This window comes from Sciurus vulgaris (assembly GCF_902686455.1).
Source record: "Sciurus vulgaris genome assembly, chromosome: 4".
Taxonomy (NCBI): Eukaryota; Metazoa; Chordata; class Mammalia; order Rodentia; family Sciuridae; genus Sciurus; species Sciurus vulgaris.
Genome location: NC_136464.1, coordinates 32185797 through 32207213, shown reverse-complemented (window position 1 = coordinate 32207213; position 21417 = coordinate 32185797). Strand labels below are relative to the sequence as shown.

Here is a 21417-nt window from a genome sequence, read left to right as displayed (position 1 = left end):
TGTGTGTACAGATGTGTGCATTTCTCTAGAGAACAGATCCAGAACACATACTGGACTCTCAAGGGGTTGTGATGTAGAAAGGATTAAGAACCTCAGGTTAAATGACCTTCCTGCTCCAACATTCATTTTGGGGTTCTCTGACTCACATTTAAGAAGACACGAGTCCTGACACTCTGTTTCTCTCTGCCTCTTTTGTTGCTTTTCTAGCTGTTTTAATTACGTGGACATGTATGAAAGAAGAGAAGCTCGACCTATTGGGATTGTGAAGCCAGGATGTCTGGAGTCTGCTAACACAGCCCTGGATGAGAAAACAAAGCTCCCAACCCCTCCTGCATGCTGGCAGGCACTGCCAACCCCAATTAGACTCCTATTCAAGTTTTTAAGCCAAAAGGAGACATTTCCTAATGATATTCTCAACCGCCTATAAAGTTGGAAATTCTTGAATTTGAGTCCATTGTTTTCTAATGCTTCTGATCTCTTGTCCTTGCCTTCCCCTTAGCATATCTGGGGAAGCAGCAAGAATAGGGGCTCCGAATCTTGGCTCTGGATCCAGATGGAGTCATATCCCAGCTTGACCACACTAGCTTCTGAACCCAGGACAGGCACCAAGTCTCGAAGTTTCTTCCTCAATAAACGGAGCTCAAAGTACCTATCTTGTAGTGGCTTTGTGAGAATGAACTAATCTACAAAGATACTTCACATATGGTCAATGCTTAACAAATGTTAACTATTATAATTAGGTTTGCTGTTTACAAAAAAGAGTAATATCATGCAACCTGACCTCACAGGATAAAAGCAAACCTCCCAGGCTAACTATGCCCAGTATTTTACACCTCTCAAACCGTATCAGGCTCCAGCTGAGATTTTTGGGCTCATAACACAATGTTTCCAAAGGTCCCATGGCTCCAGCTTGAGGGCGCCCTGGTCGGCTGCTTACTTGCTGTGCTGGAGGTACTGTCAGTTTTCCAGTCTCCTCGTCTTAGCTCCTTTGGAGGGAAGACACTTTTCCTGGGGTTGCTCTCATAGACTCCAAATTCCACTTTTCCAGGCAGGTGCTGTGAGTGCCGAATTGGGACTGTGATCTCCAAGTCTGGAATCAGGAAAGAGAGATGAGCTTCCAGACAGCAGACTGTCACTTGCCAAACTGCTCAGTGGCTGCCTCTCCACCTGCCTCCCACATCTGAGCCTGGGGGGTGCCTGGAGGAGGGGTTCTCCCCACCCACTTCAGCAATGGACTTCCAGGGAATCCTCAGTGGCCAAGCTGGGAAGGGCCAGGTGGCTGAATGTGAGAGAGGCAGAGAAGCACTTCCTCATCAGGGAGTGGACAGGCTTTGTCGGGGTATCCCAGCACTGCCTCATACCAGCTGTCAGCGCAGATCAGACAAGTCAGTTGACCTCTCTGAGCTGCTGCCCTGTCTGAGAAGGGGATTATGTAGGTCACCGGCAGTAATGACAGGCTATCCTGTGCACAGGGCTCTGTTCTAAGAGGTTCCATATTTGTTGCTCACTGAATCCCCATAACACCCAAGAACTCAATGCTATCATCGTCAGCCCCAGCAGAACTCTGGTTCCAGGGGCACCATCTGGGCCTCGTGTTCAACCAGCTTCCCAGCTCTTCATGCGCTGCAGAATCCTTTACACCTCCTGGGCTCTCTTGGTTACAAGGTCACAGTGGGAGCACCCACCAGGCCTGGAGCCACTGGGCAGAGAAGAGCCAGGTATCTGGGTGTGAGCCTCAGCGCCCAGGGCCACACTGATGTCACTTTTTTTTTTTTTTCTGCTTCAGCTTTGTCCTACATTTTTAAAAATCATCTTTTAAAGGGAGGTTCCTGTCTGCTTAATTAACTTCAAGGTGGCAATTTTCTACCCTCAACCGGTTTTATGAGGAAGGAAAGTAAAACACAGAGGGGAAAAAAATGAGAGTCAAAAGTTCAAAAAAATCAGGTAGAGCAAGTCTAAATGCTTACAAAATCCTGACACTCCTTGAATAAAGATACAATGTCAGGAATAATTATCATCATTATCTGGCAGAGCAATTTCCCAGAGTGTGTTCATTGGCACTGTTATTCCCCGGAGTGTCATGACTTCTCCACTAAGTAGGGAAGTCAGGTGTATCTCCAGTGAGGAAGCCGAGTCACGCAGTGGTTAAAGGAAATGGTCCTGGATTGCACAGTCACTCAGTGACGAAGAGGGGATAGGAACCAGGGTTTCCTGGGACTCAGCTGCTTCTCTGCTTCACAGGATACACCCAGAACACAAATATTGATTGTCTTCTCTGCGAGGTCTGGCATTCGCCAGGTCCAAGTCACACCAGCCTTGACTGATTTCCTTTGCCACCAACCCCAGCCCAGTAGGAGCAAAGCTACTCCCTGGGGCTGAAAAAAAAAAAACAAAAAATAAAAATAAAAAAATAAAAACTGGCACACCATCATGAACAGAGGCTCCATTTTCAATTATCCTTAGTGTTCTAACCCAAATTAAAGAAAATAACAATGATTTTGCTAAGACAAATGAAGTTTCCTATTTAAGAGTTAGTCTTTGTGTTGAGAGTGGATTATGTTCTTAGAAAAGATCCTTAAGGCAGAAATGCCACTAATCAACCCTAATGGTCCTGTAGATCGATGACTGTGTGCCAATTATTTTCAAATGCTTTTTGTTTTGGGTGAACCAGAATTTTTAAGTGACAACAGAAACTCAACACAGAAAACAGATTTTTAAAAGGAGATGCAATGGTAAAAGAAGAGTAAGTGGTCCCAGCCCTGAGGACCCTAATCCACTCCCCAGGTCCAGTTACTACCCCCACCCCAACAAGCACATGTACAGCAGCCCCAAGGCTCCTCACGGAGTTTAGTGTGAAAAGCTACAGAACAGGGAGTTTCAAACTAGCATGTAAAGACATAATCAAGGTTTACAGAGCTAACTAATAAATCATATCTACTCAGCTATAAATGATCCCTTCTCTTTGGCAAATGCTCTGACTTGGGCTTTACCCTGCAGGACAGGGTCCAACTTCCAACTACCTAATAGTTTCTTTGTTTGCTCAATTATGAGTGCCCCCTCCCCAGCAGGACTCAACCAGTGACTGACTGAAGCTGGTATATAAATGCTTGCTCCTCAGGTGGGGTAATCCTGAGCAGGTGTTCTCCATCCAGTCTTTCCCTGTGTCACTTCCCCACCCCCTAGTATGTCCCCTGGGATCACCTTCCATTCCAGATATCTGCCCTCAATTCCTTGCCAGAGAAGGAAAAGCTCTAAAAATGGAAGTGCTGCTGGCGGCACAGCATGGTGAATGCACTTTGAGCCATGGAACTGCACACTCAAAAATGGCTCAAATGGTAAATTCTGTGATATGCATATTTTATTACAATAAAAATAAAAAACAAGGAGGAATTTGGGGCCTATGAGTAGAACATTTTCCCCAGGTGGGCTGCTGCCATCCCTAGTCATTAATATTCAGGGCCTGTTCTAGTTTGGATCTGGAATCTTCCCTAAAGGCCCATGTGTTAAAGGCTTGGTCCTCCACTTGGCATTATTGGGAGGTGGTGGAACCTTTAAGAGGTGGGGCCTAGAGGGAGGTCTTTAGGTCATTGGGAGCATGCCCTTAAAGAGCACAATCAGACCTCACCCCTTCCCTCTTTTTCTTTTTTACTTCCCAGCCACAAGGCAGTTTTTTTCTTCTGGATGCTCCAGCCAATAGACCCAATTGATCAAGGACAGAAACCTTCAAAACTGTGAGCCAAAATGAACCTTTTTACTTTATAAGTTGATTATCTCAGGTGATGGAAAACTTACTAATAAAGTGTCCAATTATATATAGTCTAATATTTTGAGTTATTATGCTTAATTAAATCCCCTGATATAAAAAGTTAAAAAAAATTAACAAGAAATTTCTTGTCAGAGGGTCTGCTTCTTGGGGGAGTAGGCTGTTAGAAAATGTTAGATATTGATCACTCTCATTTAAACTATCACTACCGATATAGTCTATATTAATAGACTATATAGTCTACTAATATATAACTTATCTGGAGCCTGATTAGCCTTGGGTGGACTCATGATTCTAGGACCCATCCCTGGATGGTAAGTCCCGGTGAAGTGCATTCAATGTGGAAGGCCCTGCCTGAAAGGACACTGACCCATGAACAGGCCTGTGTGTAATAACAGGAGCAGCTGGTTTTAGAGTACTTCCATGTGCCAGGCACTGTGCTAGGCACAGGTGATACCCTGGCTTATTCACAGCAACCCCAATGGGGTGGTCACTTTTGCTTTCACCACTATGCACACAGAGACAGAGGCTAATAGATTGTGATGCACCTTGTCCATAGTTCCTAGCTGGCAGTAAGCAGAAATCTGACCCCAACCCTGCTGGCCCAGGGTCTGTGCCTGTGACTCCTGCTCCCCTGCATGAAAACCTCTCTTGCTTCAATATCCAGTGGCACCAGGTGGAACCAAGAGGGTGGTAAAGATGTGAAGACACTCAGAAGGCTCACTTCTGAAGCCAGACTGCTGAGCACACGTGACTCCAATGTTACAACTCTTGGGCCTTCAGACACTAGGGGCACCACCAAATCACAGGTTTCTTGGTGCTGCCTATATTTAAAAGCTTGCAATGTTTCATTTAATCAAGGCTTCTATCTTTGGGCTCATGCACTCTAGTTTTAAAATGCACCTCAGCCCTTTTACCACCTAGAGCCCTATTATCTGACCCTCAGATGAATGCAGACCAGACCTTGAGCCAGACTTTCTGCCATCTCTGCTTTCTCTTCAGCTCCACCAAAAGAGTACATAACATCTGCAGTGGTAGCATAAATTTAAAATCTGAACACAGAGGCAGAAGTCTTAGCCAAGCTCTCTGATTCTGCCCCAGTTATAACCTTTAAGCCATCTTCCATCTGACAATCAAAATCATTAACATTCACTAGGCTATTCTATGATACACTGTGTTAGGCAACGTGGGACAGAACCTTGCAGATGAACGGAAGAGACAGCAGGTCCTATTGATGCGGGAATGAGGGTGAACACAGTGGCCTGCAGTGGGCCAGGAAGACTTCACTGAGTCAGGCTGCCAGGTGGGGTGTTGCAGCCCAGTTATATGGACACAGTTGTGAAGGAAGAGGAAGGAACAATGGGCCTGCAGTGGGAAAGTGTCCTGTTTTGAGACCAGGGTAGTATCAGCCTGACCAGGTTCATGAGAAGTGGGTTGTTGGTGGCAGCCGGAGGCAGACTGGGAAGCTGCACAGAAGTAGGGCTAGATTTCAACTTAGTTCTTCAGAGAAAGGGGCTCCATTCAGGACAGAGGGCTTCTCAAAGCCTTTTCTCGCCAGATCCTCTTGCTAGAAGGCAGGCCAGGGGAGAGCACTGAGGCCCCCCCAGACCAGAGGCTCTCGGTGGGAAGATGCAGTGTGGATACACAAGGTGCTGCTCAGGGCGGTGGTGCCACAGGGCTGGCCTGGGGAAGCCGGAGTCAAGGGGAGCAGAGAGGACCAGTCTGCAGTGCACATGGCTGACACGAGGGCCCTGCTGTTGCACGGTGAGCCCTGTTACGGGAGGTCCTCGCGAAGCAGCCTGTAGTGTGGACTCTTGACATGAGTCTCTGCTCAACACAGAAACACTTTATTGAACAGGGCTTTCTTCTTTCTGTGTTCAAAGAACATACATCTTCCTAATTGCCACGAGTGGAGTGACAGGCCTCAGGAGAAAAGATTACCATCCGCTTTGAGCAGGAGAGTGGCGCGAGGCAGAGTTCTACCTGCTCATTCATCTGTGGGCGTGTGTTTCCTATGTGCTGGGTACTAGATTGTTCAGGGAATGAGCAAGACACAGTCATTGTCTGAAAGGCCCTCACAGGCTATGGAGGGCCCAGACCTGTAAATAGAGTGACAGGTGCTGGGCAAGCAGTCTGCTCATTCAGGCCACAACAGAAAGGATGACAACTCCATGATGCAGCAGCCCAGGAAGCCACATACCTGTTTGCTTTCCTGATTTTTGCTTCTCTCTCTGTCTTCGGGTGATGCTATCTCTTAGCCGTTTAAGATTTTCCTGGAAAAAAAAAAAAAATGTAAGTATACTTTAGAATTATACCCTTCGAACACTGCAGAGTTTCCTTCTGATTTTAAGCCGTAGGCAAGGCCTAAAACATTTTCAGATTTGTACCTGAAGACATTTCTTCCACAATGAAGTGTCCTCCCTCCTCTCTGACTCCCAGTGGCATTCTCAGCCTTATCCACCCACTGACCTCCTCTGTGGACACCCCAGAGCCAAGCTGGTCTCTGACCCACTCACAAACACTCTTCATTACCTGCCTCTGAGACTGTGTCCTCTCACATCACCCTGACCTTGAGGGATGCGGATTCCTCTCCATAAGTCTGCTGGGGGCTCAGGTCAAGACTCACCCTCTCCCTGAAGTTTCCCCAGACTGCTCTGATCCTTGGTGTTGTCCCTGCCAGCACTCAGGGCTATGTGGATTTGCAAGCGTGTGTGTGTGCATGTGTATGCATGCCTGTGTGTGTGTGCCTTGCCGCTTCAGGGACACTGTGTACCCTCCAAGGGCAAGAGACCAGGTGTTGTACCTTTTTATAATCCTGCCATCTGGTCCACTGTAACCATTCAATAAATATTGAAGAGATACTTGAGGCTCAAGATTTGCTTCTATTTTAAGTTAATCAACAACAACAACAGTGTCTAAGCATTCTAGGGAAGCTAAGCATCTGAGCATTCAGCACCTTGGGGAATATGACCAGACAATCTGGCTGAAGAAGAAGGTTCCTGTTAGGGAATCCCAGGAGGGCAGACTGGAAAGTTTGGTTGGTTCACAACTGCAGACTGAGCAGACTAAGCCTTGTTCAGGAAGAAGCCCAGAAACACTGAAAGTTATGCAGGGGTCATGACTTTAAAGTTCTGGGGAAATGGAGGGGAGGAGCTGGAGGTAAGGAGCCTACCTGGAGACCAGGTAACAGACCAGATGCAGGAGATAGAGCTGACGGTGGGATGCAGTTGGGGTAATGGAAAGACATGAGGGGGAAAATGCCACAGGGCCAGGCCTGCAGCTGACCAGACATGAGGGACCTGGGAAAAGAGCCACATAATCCTGGAATCTGGCCTGAGATCTCTGGGGAATGGCAGAGCAGTAAACAGAAAGAGGGAGTGGGAAAGGGAAGCAGCCTGGAAGGAGGGTTTGTTGTTGGACATGCAGCAGGTCTAGGGCACCTGCTGGTGGATGCAACTGTGGCACTGGAGATGCAGAATCAACAGTCATCTGTGCAGAGAAGCTGAAGGGAACCTCTCGTGGAAAAGGGAGGTGACGGAGATAAGGGAGTAGACAGAGAGGCAGAGGAAAAAGAAGATGGGGCCTCAGAACAGCCTCCTCAGGATGTACCAGGAGGCTGTAGGGGCACAGAAGACAGTGTGTTCCCATGGGCTGGGGTTCTCTGACGTGTTGAACCTGAACCTCAGTGTCTGCTCTACCCAGTGTTGTGGGCAAGTTCATGAGAAAGGACGAAACTCCTAGATGGCGAGGGACAGAGACAGCTCCCATTTAGTATGTGTTTTCTCTGCACCAGGCACGTGAGGGATTTCGTGGCTTGCAACATCTAATCTCTGCCTTCACACTTCAGGGGTGGGGAACTGAGGGCACAGCAAGGTCAAGGTCCTCCAGCTTCAAGTGGTAGAACAACGGTGTAAACCTAGGCTGTTGGCTCCAGAGCCTTGGCGGCTCGTATCTACTGTGCCACGTGCTCACAGACTTGGCAAGGAAGGCGGGGAAAAGTTGTTTGGCCAGGGCCAGCCTTTTCTCTGCAGACCTGCAACAGCCCTGGGGTCCTGAGTGAGGAGGGCCCTGGGTTCCTGCCTTCAGCACTGCAGGGTGCCTTCCACCCTTCAGAGTCCCAGAGGGTGGGAGGGAGGGTGCCCCATTTTAAGAAGCACCAACAGGAGGAAGGTGTAGTGACGGAGGGAGCCAGAGCTGGACTGACTCTCCAAGTCTCAGTTTTCTGTAAAATGGGCATGATGATTACTTCCACGTATGCTCCGAGAAGAGGAAGAGCACAGGTCTACTCAACGCCAGCACAGCGCCCCCACACTCTTCTCAGGGCTCCGCCACTGAGGCCTTCTCACTCACTCCCGCTTCTCACCGCCTCCTCCACCGGAAGACCTGGCTCCCTCTCAGGGCTGGGTGGCTGCCACGTGCTCCCCTGCCCCAGTAGCTGGTGTCTCAGCTACTAGCTATGAGAACAGGGGTTAGAATACACAGCAGGGAGGGGCTGGGGATATAGCTCAGTTGGTAGAGTGCTTCCCTTGCAAGCACAAGGCCCTGGGTTCAATCCCCTGCACCACAAAAAAAAAAAAAAAAAAATACACACCAGGGAAGGTAGAGAGACAGGGCAGTAGTTCTAGTCCTGACTCAGTCCCTTAGTAGGGAAGTTGACATGTCCCTTAGCCCCATAGGCCCCATATCTTCCTTTTTAGTCTATATCCATAGAGTATAATTTAAAACGTGTGGAATGATATATTCCCTTGAAAAACTTCAAACCGTACAGTTAAAGCAAGAGTCTGCTGCGGCACCTAGTCCTCTAATCCCAAACCCTCCCACAGGTGACCACAGCTGGGCGAGTGCGCAGCCTTTCCAGGGCCCTGCTGTGCTGCCCATGCCCGCCTGGAGAAATGCAGTTTGTTGGTGTATGAGTTGTTTTAACTCGAGTGGTTTTGAATCCGTAACTTGTTTTGTTCATTTAATCATATTTCTTGGGAGCTTTCCAAGTTCTCTTTGAGTCCTAAAGAGGAATTCTGTGAGAGATTTGGCTCCGGGAGTAGGGAAAGACTCTGCAAAGAAGAAAGATGCTGAGCCAGGTGCAGTAGGGTCTGTAATCCCAGCCACCGGGAGGTGAGGCAGGAGGACTATGAGTTCAAGACCAATCTGGGCAACTTAGTGAGACCCTGTCTGGAAGGAAGGAAGGAAGGAAGGAAGGAAAGAAGGAAGGAAGGAGAAGATTAATAAAAGAAAGAGAAAAAACCCTGAGAAGCATAAGTTGAGAACCAAGTGCAGAGCGAAGCACAGTAACAGAATTAGGGTATACAGAGGAGCCTTTGTTCCTGACCTCCAGCTACGGCACCCAGAAAAGCCATCCAGCTCTCAGCCCGGGGGGAGCTGTGGGGTTCCAGACAAGGGGACACAGACACACACTCCCTGACTCACAAGGACACCCATGCAAACACTCAGAGGCACAACTATAGGTGCTCAGTTATGGACACACAGAGGACAGCCATGGCCCCACCTCCTCCACTGTCCAGCTAAGTGACGTGAAACCCTCAGAGTAACTGGTTACCTGCTGGAAGCGAAAGGACTCGGATCGCCTCTTCTGGTTGAGCTGCCACTCTTTGAAGTGCAGCACGGCCTCGTCCACGTTGACGATGCCCAGCTTCACCTGCTCCTGCAGGGTAATAAGCTGCCGCTGGCCTGGTGTTTTCATCCCGGCAAAAGGATCATAGACGCTTGACTGGGGCCTGTCCCTCCAGGGCCTGACGGGTGGCTCTAGAAAGGATGGCAGAACTCAGCTTGACAGTACCCGGCTGGGGAGAGCAGACCCAAGGAGGAGGGCGGGGTAAGGGGACTATTCACAGACTCAAGAGAACAGGACCCAAAGGAACAAGTACATGTGGGACCAACAAGGGGAACCAGGTGAGAGGGAAGCAGCTAATAACTTCAAAGTCTGTCACACCAAAGCAGAGGAGGCTGCAACATTTAAGGGAGGCATGGAAGTCACTTGATCTTCCAAGCCTTAATTATCAAGGTGCCTTTGGACCAATATTTCTCAACTCTGACACCATTGACATTTTGGGCTGAATGACTCTGTAGAAGAGCTGTTCTGTGCCTTGGAGGATGTTCAGCAGCATCCCAAGCCTCTACCCACTGGGTGCCAGTAGCACTCCTTTCCCCAGTTGGGTTAACCAAATATGGTCCCAGATATTGCCAAATATTCTCTGGGTAGGAAGGGCAAAATTACCCCCATTTGAGAACCAGTTCTTTAGAGTTAAATGCACCTCTAGAAGAGAATATACAGTAAAAGTTTATCAAGGATGCATCTCCCAGCTTCATTCCCACCTTGTCTCTGAGCAAAGACTGTGGACAGATAGCCATGAAATGCCAGAGGAGACTGAAATGTCAATGGGATCTTGACCCAGGTCCAATACCTCCAGGTATAAATGACATGCTGGGTTACATCCTTGGGTTGTTCTGTGTCCACCTGTCTTCCATATTACAAATGCACTGTTCTCTGTTTTAGAGTTTCTAAGGAAATATGAGTTCAATCACCCTACTCTTCAGGCTATGGCCTCAGTCTTTGTGAGGAATAAGCTACTTGCAGAGATAATGGGGACACTGGGACATGTAAGGACAACTTGACATTTTACTTCTCAATTCAAGTAGGGCTACTTGATTCCAAATTTTTTCAGCAGAACCCCATTTGGGCATTGTGATTTGGGGACATAGCAAGAAGGAAAAAGAGAGATGGTTTCACCAGTGGGTACTGAAAAAGATTTGAAGGAGTTTATCTATTACTCTGTCTAACCATTCACTCCTCTGAGTACACACACTCCCAGCTTTGTCCTTTCAAGGCTGTCTTGAATGGGACTGGGAGATGGGGCGAGAGAGAAAACAAAATGCACACACCAACCAGTTCCAATCTTCTACTCAAAGTTTTCAAGGGGTTTCTTCATATACTCAAATGGTGTCATGGCTACTTTTCAAAGGAATATTTAATGGAATAACACTGTATATGCCTCTGTGTAGCACGTGCAAATTAATTAAGAGGAAAAAAAGAGCACTTAGGTCCTCCTACTCCCATCAAAAGTTTTTAGAAAAATGGGAAGTCCCAGTTATTACTCAATAGCAAGAAAATGTCTTTCAAATTAAAGTTGAATCAAAACACAGTTGAACTAGAACAGACAGGGTAAACAGATAACCTGAAAGAGATGTATCACAGGAAAGACTGTGTGTGAGGCTACCACTTGCATCCTGTTGGCATCAATCTCAATGCTCAGATTGTGCTTTTATGTGCCAAGTGGACCCTTTCAAGTATTCTCTGGATGGTCAATTGTACAATAGCCTAGGGAACCTGCTTCCTCCCCTCTTCTGGTACCTCCAGTACAGGATTTTCAGACCACCTGTTGGGTCCATTTTGTAATGCCAAGGAACTGTGATTATACTTGGAAACCACTGAGATATGAACATCTCTTCCCACTGGAACTCAGTAACCAACCTAGATGCCCTCAACAGATGAATGGATAAAGAAACTGTGTTATATATACACAATGGAATATTATTCGGTCATAAAGAAGAACAATATTATGGCACTTGCAAATAAATGGATGGAACTGGAGAATATCATGCTAAGTGAAATAAGCCAATCCAAAAAAACCAAAGGCCAAATGTTTTCCCTGATAAGTGGATGATGTTATATAATGGGGGTGTGGAGGGTGGGGAGTGAGAGAAGAACAGAGGAACTTCAGATTATGTAGAAGGAAATGAGGAGGGGGTATGAAAAATGGTGGAATGAGACAGACCTCATTACCATATGTACATGTATGATTACACTAATTGTATGAATCGACATCATGCACAACCATAGAAACGAAATGATGTGCCCCATTTGTGTACAATGAATCAATATGCAGTCTGTAAAAAACAAAAAAGTAAATAATTTTTAAAAATAAAATAATAAATTTAATTTGAATTAAAAAAATTAAAAGATCACTTAAATACAGAATATCCATAAAATACTCTTGAAAAAAAAAAAAAGCAAAGTATGTGAGGACAAGAACTGGCTTACCTTTTCTGATGCTCTCTGAGGAGACATAGAAATTTTCAGGCCGTTCTTGACTTTTTTCTGCAAAAACTATGAGAAAAAGAATATTCTGAATAAAAGACAGAACTTTTTCTTTCTTCCTTCCTTTCTTTCTTTTAACTTTTTTTTCCTTTAACTTTTTTAAAATATATTTTTAGCTGTCAATGGACCTTTATTTTATTTATTTATATGCAGTGCCTAGAATCAAACCCAGTTTTTCACACATGGTAGGCAAGCGCTCTACCATTGAGCCACAAAAATATAACATTTAACTCTATTGCAAAAAATAATGTATTAAAATCTTGTGGGGAAAAAAAAAAAAAAGGAATGCAGATGTAGGACCACCAATTCCAGTTGTATAAGCCAAGACTCCAGATGGAGAAAACTGAAGAGAAGCAGTAGAGATGGTCCAATAAGACAAGCCAAATAGCCAAAATCTCAAACTAAGATATACAGAGCCAGCTGGAGGACAGGATCAGCATTTGCAAGATCATTAAATAAAAGGATCATGGGATGCAAATCAAAACTAAATTGAGATTTCATCTCATTCCAGTCAGAATGGCAATGCTCAAGAATACAGGTAACAATAAATGCTAGCAGATTGTGGGAGAAAAGGTACACTTGTACATTGTTGGTGGAACTACAAACTAGTAAAACCACTCTGAAAATCAGTATGAAGATTGCTTTAAAAAACTAGGAATGGAACCACCATATGACCAGCTATTCTACTCCTTGATATTTTCCCAGAAGATGAAAATCAGCATATTACTAACATATACTAATATATACACCTCAATGTTTACAGCAGCACAATTCATGATAGCTAAATTTTGAAATCGACTCTGATGCCCATTAATAGATGAATGGCTTAAAAATTGTGGTATATATGTACAATGGAGTGCAACTCAGCCACAAAAGAAAAAAAAAAAAAAGAATGAAATTAAGATATTTGCTGGTAAGTGGATGGAAACAGAGACTATCAAGCTAAGTGAAGTAAACCAAACTCAGAAACTCAAAGTTCAAATATTTTCTCTCATATAGAGAAGATAGAGTAAAATTAAAGAAAGGGAAGGAAGGATAGAATAGCATATATTAAGATAAAGGGAAGGGCTAGGGAGATAGCTCAGTTGGTAGAGTGTTTGCCTTGTAAGCACAAGGCCCTGGGTGGTTCAATCCCCAGCACGGCAAAAAAAAAAAAAAAAAAAAAAAAAAAGATAAAGGGAAGATCAATAACATAGAAGAAGGAAATCAAAAGGCAGAGTGGAGGAATGGGTAAGAGGAAGCAATGTAGAATAAATTCTTAGAAAGTCATGTTATGTGCATGTATCGATATACAACAGGGAACCTCACATTTATGCATAGGTAGAAAGAACCAATCAAATATAAATTAACAGACAAGTGAAAGGAAGTCTAGTAGAGTAGAGGAAAAAGAATGGGGGGAGGATGGAAGGGAATAGGGGGAATCATGAACTGAAATCAAATTCCATGCAGGTATGAGTTCGTCGGGATGAACCCAACTACTATAAAACTCTAATAAAAAATAGTTCTGAGTTAAAAGAAAAAAAGAAAAGAATCATGGGAACAAAGAGATGTGCCCAGATCCCTGAACACCTAAAGTTAGCCATGGAAGACCCTGAAGCTTGAGAATAAAAGGAGGTACTTACCACTTAACAGACCAACAACTGCCACAAGACAGAACTCTAAGCAGTGGAACCGGTAAAGTATGTGGAATAGACTCATAAAGAACAACAGAGAAAATTTGGAAGCAACAACTACTCCCTCGGTAGGTATTACAGTTCCCTGGGGTCTGAATAAGACTTCCTGGATTCAAATTCTGGCTCTGCCACTTATGAGCCATGTGATCTTACACAAGAGGCTTGACCTCTTCCTGTCTCCACTTCTTACCTGTAGAATGAGGGTGATAAGAGCACCTTCACTGGGTTGTCATAAGGATTGAGCGAGTTACTACTAGGAGAGGGCTTAGAACAGTGTCCAGCACATGTAAGCATTCAAGGTTGGCTTTCGTTATCATCATTCATATATAAACTTCAAGATTGATGCCAATAACACAGTAGTGCCCTGGAGCTACTAGCCAATCTGAATTTTGTCAAAAGCTTTCTCTGCTTCTGTTGAGATACCTATGTGATTTTTGTTCTTACTTCTATTTATCAATAAATGCACATTTATCGATTTGTAGATTTGAGCCATCCTTGCATCCCTGGAATGAAACCAACTTGTTCTTGGTATACAATCTTTTAATATGTTGCTGAATATGGTCTGCTAATATTTTATTAAGGATTTCTGCATCTGTGTTTCATCAGGAATAGTTTTCTTTCCTTAATGTGTCTTTTTCTGGTTTTGATATCAGAGTGATACTGGCTTCATAGAATTAGATTTGGAAGTATTCCACCCTTTTCAATTTCATGGAATAATTTGAGGAGGATTGGCATTAGTTCTTTAAAGCTCTAATAGAATTCAGCTGAAAATCCATCTGGTTCTGGGCTTTTCTTTGTTAGAAGGCTTTTTATTACTGCCTCATTCTCAACACTTGTTATTGGTCTGTTTCAGTTTTCTGTATAACCTTGGTTCAATTTTGGCAGGTCAAATGTGTCTAGAGATATATTCATTTCTTTTAAGCTTTCCAATTTATTGGAGTATAAGTTTTCAAAATATTTCCAAATGAGCCTTTGTATTTCTATGATGTCTATAGTGATTTCTCCTTTTTCATCTCTCATTTTATTAATTTGGGTCTCCTCTTTTTTTCTTTTGGTTTGGCTAAGGGGTTATCAATTGTATTTATCTTTTCAAAGAACCAACTGTTTCATTGACTGTAATTTTTATTCTCTATTTCATTTATTTAACTCTGATTTTAATTATATCCTTCTGATTTTGGAATGGTTTGCTCTTATTTTCTCTGGGGCCTTGAGAAGCATCATTAGGTTGTTTATTTGAGATCTTTCTGATTTTCTTACATAGGCACTCATAGCTATAAACTTTCCTCTTAGAACTACCTTCATGGTGTCAGAAGGTTCTGGTATACTGCACCACTACTTTTCTTTAATTCTAAGAATTTTGAATCTCTTTCCTGATTTCTTCTTTCACCTACTCTTAGTTCAAAGGTGGCTAATTCAATCTCCAAATGTTTATATAGTTTTTGTAATTTTTCTTGGTATTGATTTCTAATTTCATTCCATTATGATCTGACAAGACACAAAGAATTATATAATTTTTTTTTAAATTTTCCAAGAGTGGCTTTGTGGCCTAAATTATGGTCTATTTTGGTGAAGGATTCATGAGCAATTGAGAAGAAATGAATCTGGCTGTTATTGGATGAAATATTCTATACATATCTGTTAAGTCCACTTGATTTATAATACTTTTTGGTCCACAGAGTCTGTACTAAGTTTATTTCTGGATGACCTATTTATTGGTGAGAGAGGTATGTTGAAATAATTCAGTATAATTGTACTGAGGTCTATTGAGTCTTTAAGATGAGCAGTGTCTATTTTATGTTATTAGGTGCACTGACCTTTGAAGCATAAATATTTACTACCTTTATATCTTCTTATTGGATTGTTTCCTTTACTAGTGTGAAGTGACCTTCTGTGTCTTTTCTGATTAATTTTGGCTTAAAGTCTTCTTTATTAGATATGAGAGTGGCTACTACTGCTTGTTTTCATGCTCTGTTTGTATGGAATATAATTTTCTATCCTTTCACTTTTAGCCACTTTTTAGCCACTTTTAGGATGTCTTTGCTGTAAAATGAGTCTTTTGCAAACTATATATAGTTTGGTCTAGATCTGGGTGCAGTGGCACATGCCTGCAATCCTAGTGACTTGTGAGTCTGAGGTAGAAGCTTTCAAATTTGAGGCCAGTCTTGGCAACTTAGTGAGACAATTGTCTCAAAATAAAAATTAATTTTAAAAAAGGATGGGGATGTAGCTCAATGGTAAAGCACACCCCTGGGTTCAATCCTAGTACCCACCCCCCAAAAAAAGAAAGGAAAAATGATAAGCAAAATCTGACATTAGACAAGGCAGTGAAAGAACACTAGTTAATCTAACTGATGTCTATCCAGTATCTTACAGTTTAAAAGTAATTTTCCATGTATTATTTCATTGACCCTCACAATTAGGCTATGATAGAGTATAACCATGTATTATTATGATATATGTATTAATGTAGATATTATTATGATACCCATTTTATAGGTGAAAAAATGAAAACTAAAAGGGGTGAAATGACTTATCTAATGTCCTATGCAGTACAGTGGGAAAATGCAAGAGCTGAGGGATGAACACAGGTGTTGTGGCCTCCAAGTCACTGCCACTTTTGTCACCTCAAGCCTTTCTCCTTTCCTTTCCTTCTCCACAGTTTCCTAGCAAGTCCATCAGAGTTGTTTGGGAATCAACTGTGCTCCTGTCACAACAGCCTCCCTGTAATGAGCTACGCCATCAACACTGCTCCTACTTCCTCTACAATTTAGGAAGTACCAATCTATATCCACGTGCTTCTTCATGTGAACTCCTTCAGAAGCAGACGCTAAGGCAAGAATTCAAGTGCAATTCAGGAGGTGCTAAAGGCAAGATAGGAAGTGGATAAAGCATGAAATGGTGGATTATCAAGCAAGTTACCACCCTGGGCAATACAGAGATCCCTGAAAAGCAATGTAGAACATGCAATTCAGTGTTCTCCTACCAGAGGGGCAAGTATGCAAGGATATTCATCCACTGACTTCTCCATTGCTTGAGGGCAGGGGCCCTGTGTGCTAATTCTCCAGTGCCTCCAGACTGTCCCACAGCAGGTCACAAGCAGTTCCAGATGACAGAGAAAATCAGGCTAAGAGAACCAGTGTATACAGGTAGGATCTGGCCAGTTAGGACAAAAATGTAAAGAGCTAAAGGGACATGGGGAGGGCACCACAGTCTCTGCTGGACATACCAATGGAGATGCACCCAAGAAATAAGAAATCTGAGTATTGTTGGCATTTGCCAGTACAGAACATCTTGAAACTGTATTGTAACCCAATTTAGGGTTGCCAGATTGAACAAAACAAAACCAAAGAAGGGTAAAGTATTGGGACAAACACTAAAAATTCTTTGGCTGTTTATCTTCAGTTCAAAGTGAACTGGGCATCCTGAATTTTGTCTGGCAACCCTAACCCAGTTACAGGGTATTTTGGTTGAGCATTACCTTCCCCAATTTACAATCTCTTTTTTTCACACCTCCCACAGCATACTTAAACTATTTAAAAAGGGAATAGAGGTCAGAAGCACAGATTTGGTGATTCTTCTACTCTTATAGTACTTGTAACCATATTAATATAATCGAATTCTGAAAGAAGAAAAACTGACAATGCTGTCAGTATTTAACTGGTGACCCAGGGAGAGTTGGAACATCATTTGCATCAATTTTTGTTAATGTAGCTTGGTAGACAGCCTAGCATAGGGGCCAGAAATCAAGGCTGTGGAGTCAGAATCCCAGGGTTCAAATCCTGACTCTACTGCATGGTAGTTGAGTGACTTTTATAAACCTCCAATTCCCCATCTATAAAATGGGGTTAGTGGTTCTTATCATTTATAAAATCATTATAAAGATTAAATGTCATCTTCCAGGTAGTACCCTTGGTAGATTTTAACAAATGATAGCTATTAAAATTATTAATAATACCCAGAAGGGTTTCAGAAGATAAGAACTTGATGTCCTGTTTGCCTGTCTTTGCAACTGCACATGAACACCAGCACTCAGGAAGGCCAGCAATGAGTTCCACCATTGCCCCTACTAGTTCCAGAACTTGTCTCAAGCTATGACCCAGCCTCTGGGGACTGGCTGGAGACCATTCAGAAGAGGACAGCTTCTGAGCAATGGTTCAGAAAGCCAGGGTACCCAGAAAATTCCAGCTGAGAAGCTCTGAAGACCTCTCTGGGCATTGTTCCCTGCCACACTTGCCTTTAGAAATGTACGGTTCATTGTCCGGCAGCTGATGAGTGCCAGGAGCACTGGCCTCTGGCCTGGGCACTGGGACAGGGGGCCTGCTGGCCAGGTCCACACAAACGGCTTCATCATCATCCACTGTGTGGTAAACATCTTCTTGCCCACCAAGATGGTGCTGCTCTCTCTTCACATTAGCCTTTTCCACGCTGTTCCCTAGAAACACAGAGAAAGATGACTGAGATCAATGGTCAAACAAATTGGGTGACAGCCAGTCATGGGAGCAGAGAAAATGACCATTCCTTATAAGTATAGTTCTGGCCTTGGGCAAAGGGCTTCCCCTACATTATATCCTCAGACCAAAGCAGCTGAGAGAAACCCAATGTCATTTGCCACCCAAGAGTACAGCCAGAGAAGTAAGCTCCAGGCTCTATCACGACAAATTAACTGCTAGGATTCTGTTATTCATCCCATGAGAACTGGAGGAAAGAGAGCACGCACCCACAGGCCAAGGACCTGTGGATCCACCCCCAGTGTCTGAATAGAAGTGGGAGGATGTCCTGGAGTCCTCACCACCAACTCCTTCAGCATCCTCCTTGTCCTCCTCAAAATGGCTCCAAGAAATGGCTCCTGAGGACTTCCTCCACACCAACCACCACCCCGGTGTATCATCAGCACATCATTATCTCCTTTGATTTTATAATAATGCTGTGTCACAGCTATTATTATCAATCTCATTTTGCAGATGAACTGGGCCCTTGAGGATTTAAATAACTTTCCCAAAACCGCTTAGAGCCGGGTTGGCACCCAGGAAAGCTGACGGCAGCTGTCCTCTCAACCCCCCATGATCTCCTGCTTCTTTTGCAACCTCTACTCCCAACTCTGCTCCCCACGGACCAAAAAGACTGAGAATGGAAGCTTGCCTCCCACCCTCTGCCCACCAGGGGCCCGCAGCCCTCAAGTTTTCTCTGTAGTGTTCAGTTTCTTCTCCCTAGCACCTTTCGGTCAACAAATCTTTATTAAATGCCCATTTGAGACACAGGAATGAATAGAGAAGGGGCCTTCTTTCTATGTAATTTTCTACTCTGTGATTTATTGGATTTTTTTTTTTTTGTTTTCATTGCATTTTTTTCTGAGCTGTGGGAGACTGCTCTTGGCTTTCTGGTGTCATGGTCCAGAGGATTGCCCAGGCTAGTTCCAACTTATTAGAGGGCTCTAGTTGTCAGGGCACTGCCCTCAAGACATTTCTATCTATCTGCCCATCTTTGAACATGAGGAAAGGGCATAAGGAAACTCTGTGGGGGAGGGGTTATGCGATGTTGACAAAATGAGGTGACCTGGGAGAGTTGCTAGCCACCCAACAGGGGTCACAGTGAATCCCATGGCACCTGTCTCTCCCTCATTGTCCCTGAACATACTGGCTTTACTTCAGTTAATCCTGCCAAATTCTTTTCCTGCCTCAGGCCTGTGGTTCTCTGCTTGGAACCTTCACTCCACATTGTGCCAGGCCAACCTGGTGACTTCCCCAGGTCTCAGCCAAACTGCAACCTTCTCTAGAAGGTCTCACTGACCACCCAGTCTACACTGAGTCCACCCTGTGGTTTATCCTCACCATGCCTCATCCCTTTGATGCACAACCCTGTGTATTCATAGCGCTTGAGCTGTTCCTGCCTCTCTCCCTCCCTGGACTGTCAGCTGCAGGAGGACCAGCTCCTGCCCCTGGCTCCTTGCAATGTCTTCCAATCAAATGCAGGGCCTTTCACACAGAGAGTGCTCAGTAACAGCCTTAAATTGAATGAATGAATAAATTCTGGGTGAAATGTGCTCTCTGGGACAAGCAGAGATCAATGCATCAGGTTTGAGCCTCCTAAACAGCCTGCATACTGTGACTGCTCTCCTTCCCAACATCTTCCTGATCTGATCTGGGCAGATTCTGGGGACCCTCAGGCACATCTCAGGATGCTACATTATCAGAGTAAGAGGAGGCTTTTTTTCCACAGCAAAGAAAGATTTACGGCTTTAGAAGTCAAGAAAGTCATAAGCCCAGGCACCAATAACACCTACTTCCTTAGCAACATCTGTTTACAGGTGGAATATTTGTTGCAAGTCCTGGGAAGAAGCACTTTTATTTCACGCCCCTCCTTCATTCCATCAGCAGCTATAGATAAGCACCCCAGCTACTCCTGTGGCTCTTGCTGGCCAAACTAGAGAAGTCTGAGGAAGAATCTCCAGACCACCCCAGCTGCCAGGCTCCCTGGGACCAACAAATGCTAGAGACACACAAAAAAAGAAAAATTGCAGGAGATTTACTACTCAATGTTTAAGATCACCTCAAAGGAACTCAATTCAGTGCGACTGGAGTCCCTGCCAGAATGAATTCTGAGCCTGTTTCTCAGCCACTCTCATCTTGATCAGATCATGCCATTTAACATAATTAACTCATGAATTAAACAACAAACATTTGTCATTATGTTCCAGGTACTGCTCAGTGCCAGGCACTGCATTTTATTGGAGACAGAAAGTCATTCCCTACCCAGAACTCTTCATAACTTTCTGATGCTGACTGGTGACTGGTCACATGGATGGAGTGAGGGGACAAGCCTGGCCCCAGGTCACCTGTTCCAGCCTCATCTCCACACTTCCCTCCCCACCTTTCATAGACACCAGATCTATTATTCCCCCAAACTAATTGCTCAGAGCTGCATTCCTTCCACTCTGCAGAATCCAAGAGATCGCATTAGACAGAAAGGAGAGGCTAAGCAGAGAGTTTGGGAACATTTCCAGTTTTATCTGCCTTGTACACTAACCTCCTTGTAAGATTTTGTTTGAAAACAGTATTCCGGACAACCTTGGTGGGAGCAGAAGCTTGGTAGAATATCACAAAGGAGAGTGATCTGTCAAAATCATAAATATGCACTTCCTTAGACCCAGCAATTGTATTGCTCCCCTACCCAATCTCTCTCCTCCCGACTCCCCAGCACTGGAGACTGAACCCATGGCCACTTTATCACTGAGTTACATACCCAGTCCTTTTTATTTTACTTATTTTTTAATTTAGATTGTGACAGGGTCTTGCCAAGTTGCAGAGGCTGGCCTCAGATCTGCAATCGTACCTTGGCCTCCCTAGCCAAGCTGCTGGGATTACAGGTGCATGTCCCCACTCCTGGCTCCAGCAATTTCGTTTCTAGTAATTAATAGTACACCCAAACTCTAACATGTGAGGAGACAGTGCACACACAAAGCTACTCATTGTGCAAAGGTTTATAAGAGCGAAAAGCTGAAGACAACCTAAATAATCTCAATAGGAAACTGGTTAAATACATTAGGTAATATTACATATAATGGAACACTAGCAATTTAAAGTTAATGTTTGTGCTCATATGATATTGTAAATAAAAAGAAAAGGAGATACATTTATGTGCATATTAATATGTTCAAGAGTATTTTAGGAGAATCTGTGGGGGGAGACATTTTCATTGCTCAACTTTTTGTATCACCTGAATTTTTATTATTTGCATATTTTATAATATTAAAAAACAACAGCAACCAGTGAGAAAAGGGGAAATCAAAAGAGGATTCCACTGTTAAGGAAGGAAGGAAGGAAGGAAGGAAGGAAGGAAGGAAGGAAGGAAGGAAGGAAGGAAGGAAGGAA

The 21417-nt window shown here is 44.0% G+C and overlaps 1 protein-coding gene across 2 annotated transcripts in view; it reads right to left on the bottom strand.

Annotated features, from left to right (window-relative positions):
• Positions 1-21417, bottom strand: part of PIK3AP1 (phosphoinositide-3-kinase adaptor protein 1) — a 128122-nt gene that overhangs the window by 17593 nt on the left and 89112 nt on the right. For both annotated transcript variants that reach the window (XM_079137999.1, XM_079138000.1), the window contains 5 exons: positions 17784-17981; positions 11820-11885; positions 9318-9523; positions 5964-6036; positions 938-1090 (listed from right to left, as the gene is read on the bottom strand). In XM_079137999.1, the coding sequence (XP_078994125.1) occupies positions 938-1090; positions 5964-6036; positions 9318-9523; positions 11820-11885; positions 17784-17981 (696 nt within the window). The remainder of the gene's footprint in view (positions 1-937; positions 1091-5963; positions 6037-9317; positions 9524-11819; positions 11886-17783; positions 17982-21417) is intronic.